Raw genomic sequence first — 4371 nt, 5'->3', positions numbered from 1 at the left:
GCGCAGGCTGCACGGCACCCGTGCCTCGGGCTGGCGGGGCGGTGGGAGAACTTCGTTCTCTGCCCTTTTCTCCGAGCCAGCCCCTTCGGCCCCGGCTGTGGTTTTTCACATCGCCTCTCCACTACTAATGAAATTTAACGACGATAAAAGATCTTACCTGCGACCTGGCTCTCAAATAATCTGATAGTACACGTTATAAACACAGACACCAGCAGGGGTATGGTCATGAGATCGATCGGGTTTCTGCAAGCATGCCCCGGATCCCCCCGTCCACTCCCCCGGGAGCTTGGGGGCCTCTTTACCCCCGAGCCCCTGCGCTTTAGGAGTGCACCAGGACGGAGTGGAGGGAGCTCTTGCCCTCGGGGTTGTTGCTCGCGGTCTGTTCCAGCAGCGATGCAGCAGCCGGGGAAGCGGCGGGGCAGATCTGCGAGGCGGCGACCGTGAGGGCAGGGATGGCCGAGGCAGCGGGCAGCGCCGGCGCCGGCTTGATGGGCACCGGGACGGCGGGCATGGTCTGTGCCGGCGGGTGGCAGAGCGCCTTCACGGGCATGCCGAAGGGTCCGTAGTCGGGGGACACGGGCACACCGGCCACGGAGTCCATCACCCCCACATGCGGCCACACGGAGCTCACCACGCTGCTGAGCTGGCTGGGCACCGGGTAGCCCAGGTGGTGCATCACCGAGGCCAGCGGAAGCCCGCCGGCCTGCAGCACACCCTTGTAATCTCTGCCGATGATATTTTCGATGGCGAAGGGATGCTTGAAGCCCGAGGGCTGGCTGCTCCCGTAGGGCGAGAACTGCGGCAGCCTTCCCACCGCGGCGGCGGCGGCCGCAGCCACGGCCGCGTCGGAGCCCGCCAGCCCCGGCACCTTGCCCGGGGGCGGCGGCGGTGGCGGGTGCGGATGGAAGTAGTGCACCATGTGCGGGGTGGGCGCCGCGGGCTTGCCGGGACCGCCGCCGCCCGCCCCGCCTCCGCCGCCGCCGGGCAGGTGATGCTCGGGGCGCAGCACCTTGAAGCGCTTGCGGCGGCGGAGGAAGCTGCCGTTCTCAAACATGTCCCCGCAGTCCGGGTGCAGCGCCCAGAAGCTGCCTTTGCCCGGCTGGTCGGGTCGCCGCGGGATCTTGATGAAGCAGTCGTTGAAAGAGAGGTTGTGGCGGAGGGAGTTCTGCCAACGCTGGGTGTGCTCCCGGTAGTAAGGGAACCGCTCCATAATGAACTTGTAGATGTCGCTCAGGGGCAGCATCTTCTCGGCCGAGTGCTGGATGGCCATGGCCGTCAGGGAGATGTAAGAGTAGGGCGGTTTCTGGTCGCTGTACGAACTCTTCCCCGGCCTGGGCATCGCCTCCCCGCCACAGCACTCCCTCGGCTGCACGATCCCGCCGCTCCGGGCTGGGCGCTGCTCAGTACCACGCACGGCGGGCTTGGGATCCGGGGACTTCACTGCCCTGCTCCGCCGCCGCCTCTACATCCTGGGCGCCACCTGCCCTGCTGCAAAGGCAGCTTCTGGGCCACACGCGACAGCGACCGCCCGGCGGCCGGGCAGCGAGCTCCGGGCGCGGCTTCTTCAGCAGCCTCTCCCCGCGGGACGCGCTCGCCTCGCTGCCCCTCAGCTTGCGGGAGAGACAGCTGCCGCCCAGGCCGCGGGGGCTCGGGGGCCAGAAGGAGGTCCCGGGCCCCACTGGCGTCCCGCTTTTCTCCTGGAGGCTGCTGAATCTCCCGGGCTTCCCCCCTGCCGCCTGGCTCACTCGGCTGGAGTTGATGCTCCTCAGGCACCAAGGGTTCGAGAGCACGAAATTACCCCGGAGGTCTGCAGGGACAGGAAAGAAGGAAATAAAAACATCCCTCTCACCGCTCAGTCTGGTGTCCCCTCAAAAGTTTGCGGCAGAGGCAAGCGCCGGGAGTCGGCGGGGAGAGGAGGCGAGCGGGGCGGCGACCGCCGCTGCTGCTGGCGGGGCTGGTGCGCTCCGGCGCGGTTTTGTAATGGTGCCCGAGCCGCGAGACCCCCGCAGCTCCTGCTCTCTTGCTGTCACATGACAGCCGCTTGGGGACTTGGCGTCTCATGGAAAAGGAGCAAGAAACGGCTCCCGACTCCCCTCTCACTCACATCTCCTTATCAGGGTGAGGTGGAGCCAGGGGGCTGAGGAAACTCCGTATGAGACCGAGATCCGCACTCCATAGGGCAGGAAACAGTGGCCGGAGCAGGAAAGCTTCCTCCTCCCACCTCTCCCACTCCAGCTTCCCTCCACCCCTTTCATAGCCGCCCTATCCATTCTCCTTCTTGACCCCTCGCTCCCGCACAGCCCGGCTTATAGCAGCAGGCGCGAACGCCGACCGAGGGGACCGCACCGCAGGGAGGTGGAAAACGGAAAGAGGTCTTTCCTCGTCCCCATGGCAGGTCGAGTCAAGCGCCCTGGAGAAATGGCCCTCGAGCTAGCCCCGCGAGGCAGCAAGCGGGAAACACAGGCCCTTTGACATATTTTTTTATCATTCCTGTCATTATGTGTAAGAAGCTACGCAAAGACTAGCACAAAACCAAGAGGCAAAAAATCCTACACTCTCCTCTCCAAATCGTTACTGTCAATTCTTGCTACTCGCCACGATGCGGCTCATAGAAAACACGTAAAGAACCAGCCAAAGCATCATCTGTACGCTTACAGACGGACTACTTCGCGCCAGTGTTAGTTCAGACCGGCTCATTAGTAGGAATCAATGAACAGTGCAACAATTCTTATCCATCCTCCAAACGTACTGCGAGTTATTATAGCGAGTATTATTATTCTCGCTGTAGATTTGAGCGAGAAAAAGGGACGATTGCTTGCTAAGCTGCCGCTAGAGCTGGAAGAAACGCTGCTCAGCATCAGCACTTCGGAGCACAATTAGAGAGATGCTATAAGAGGTGCCAGCGTAAAAATTATTAGTCCGACTTCTATGGCCTATATTAACAAACAGGTTGAAAGAGCCTTACTATACGTAAAGCTATGTATGAAAGAGCTTTTTTTGAGCCCATCCTTCCAGACTGTTGTGTTGGGTCGGACTCCCCGGGGTCTGCTGCTGCTGCTGCAGCGCTGGGACAGAACCCCACTGGCGGTGCCCCTGCGCCCAACTTCTGCCATCGGGGTGCTGGTTTTTACATCAAGCTTGTTTGTCTGCCTCCAACTCAGCTGCTGCAGATAGAAGTGGTGAAGAGGAAGGGGTGGGGGAAGATAAAAAGCTTTTAAATGTGTGCTTGTAATCTCTTTCAGGGGGCGAAGGAAAAGATTAATTTCAAACCCACTCTCAAGTAATCTGTATTTGACAGTTTTTATACCTGATCAAGGTCAGTCAAGTGAAAAGCACCATCAAAGGTAAAAAAGCTAAAAAGTAGCCACAATTCTTGGCCAAGCCAAGCTTCCCCAGAAAGCGCGTGGTTTTTAAAAACTTTCAGATGATTTTCTGAAGCACTCACCTTCCTCTGAGAAACTAGAAGTTACGGTGGCAGCAACATTAATATCGTGCATTTTGGGAAGCTAATTCCCGTATTGCCTGCATGGCAAGACACGACATTTCAACATCTTTCCTGACATGTCTATGCATTTTCCCCCGAGATATTTTATTCCTGTTTTACCACTTAATCCTGTCCTAACAGTTTAAAAGCCCTGCTCCTACCCTAAAATCTTGGACCTTAAAGTCATTGTTATTGTTTGCCTCACCTCACTAGTTAGCAACCCGGCGTCTTCCCCACCGCAGGGCATGTGTGGGAATTTAGCCTGGCCCTTTCTCACTTTTACCCTCTTCATCTCCACTGCAGCCGGATTTTATTTTTCACGGGAGAATAGATCCATCCCTGGAGACCGGTGAGACCCGAAAGGAGCTGTTTGCGTTTAATTTTCTCCCATCCCTTCCCAAATGCGGCTGCTTTCCGGGGCCGTGGTAATTCGCTGTTTCCCCGGGAAGGCGTGGGGGAGGTTGGGAACGGAGGAAGAGAGTCGGCCGGAGCTGCCACCTCTGTCCCCTGCGCTCCTGCAGGCCTTCAGGGTAGGGACGTCTGTTAAACGATGGGGTGTTGGAGCAAGCCCGCGTTTAACAGGAGCCCTTCCCAAGCCATGGGAAACGTGCTTGCATGCACGGGCTAGTGGTAGCCAATTGGTGCGCGCGTTTATGGGGATACATCACCGCAGGGCTGCGGTCCACCCATATGCTTGTGAAAGAGAGACCTGTTCCTTGAAGCCTCTAAGACAATTACTCACAATTACAGAAACACACCTCAGGTAATCGGCCTGACATCACTCAGGCCGGTTCGGAATTTCAAGAGGTAATGTTTTACTAACGAAGCACTGCTGGCAGCCACTCTAGGTTACTCGGGCTGTCGCTGCAACCCTCCCGACGCGGCAG

The 4371-nt window shown here is 58.6% G+C and overlaps 1 protein-coding gene across 1 annotated transcript; it reads right to left on the bottom strand.

The window, feature by feature from the left end:
* Positions 1-319: 319 nt before the first annotated feature.
* Positions 320-1360, bottom strand: FOXB2 (forkhead box B2). The gene is given in 3 exon segments (XM_064735985.1): positions 320-796; positions 885-961; positions 964-1360. Coding segments are annotated over 3 exon segments (930 nt in total). The 5' UTR covers positions 1340-1360.
* Positions 1361-4371: the final 3011 nt, after the last annotated feature.

This window comes from Zonotrichia leucophrys, chromosome Z, assembly GCF_028769735.1.
Source record: "Zonotrichia leucophrys gambelii isolate GWCS_2022_RI chromosome Z, RI_Zleu_2.0, whole genome shotgun sequence".
Classification (NCBI taxonomy): Eukaryota; Metazoa; Chordata; class Aves; order Passeriformes; family Passerellidae; genus Zonotrichia; species Zonotrichia leucophrys.
The sequence above is the reverse complement of the archived record's forward strand: the minus strand, read 5'-3'. Positions and strand labels throughout refer to the sequence as shown.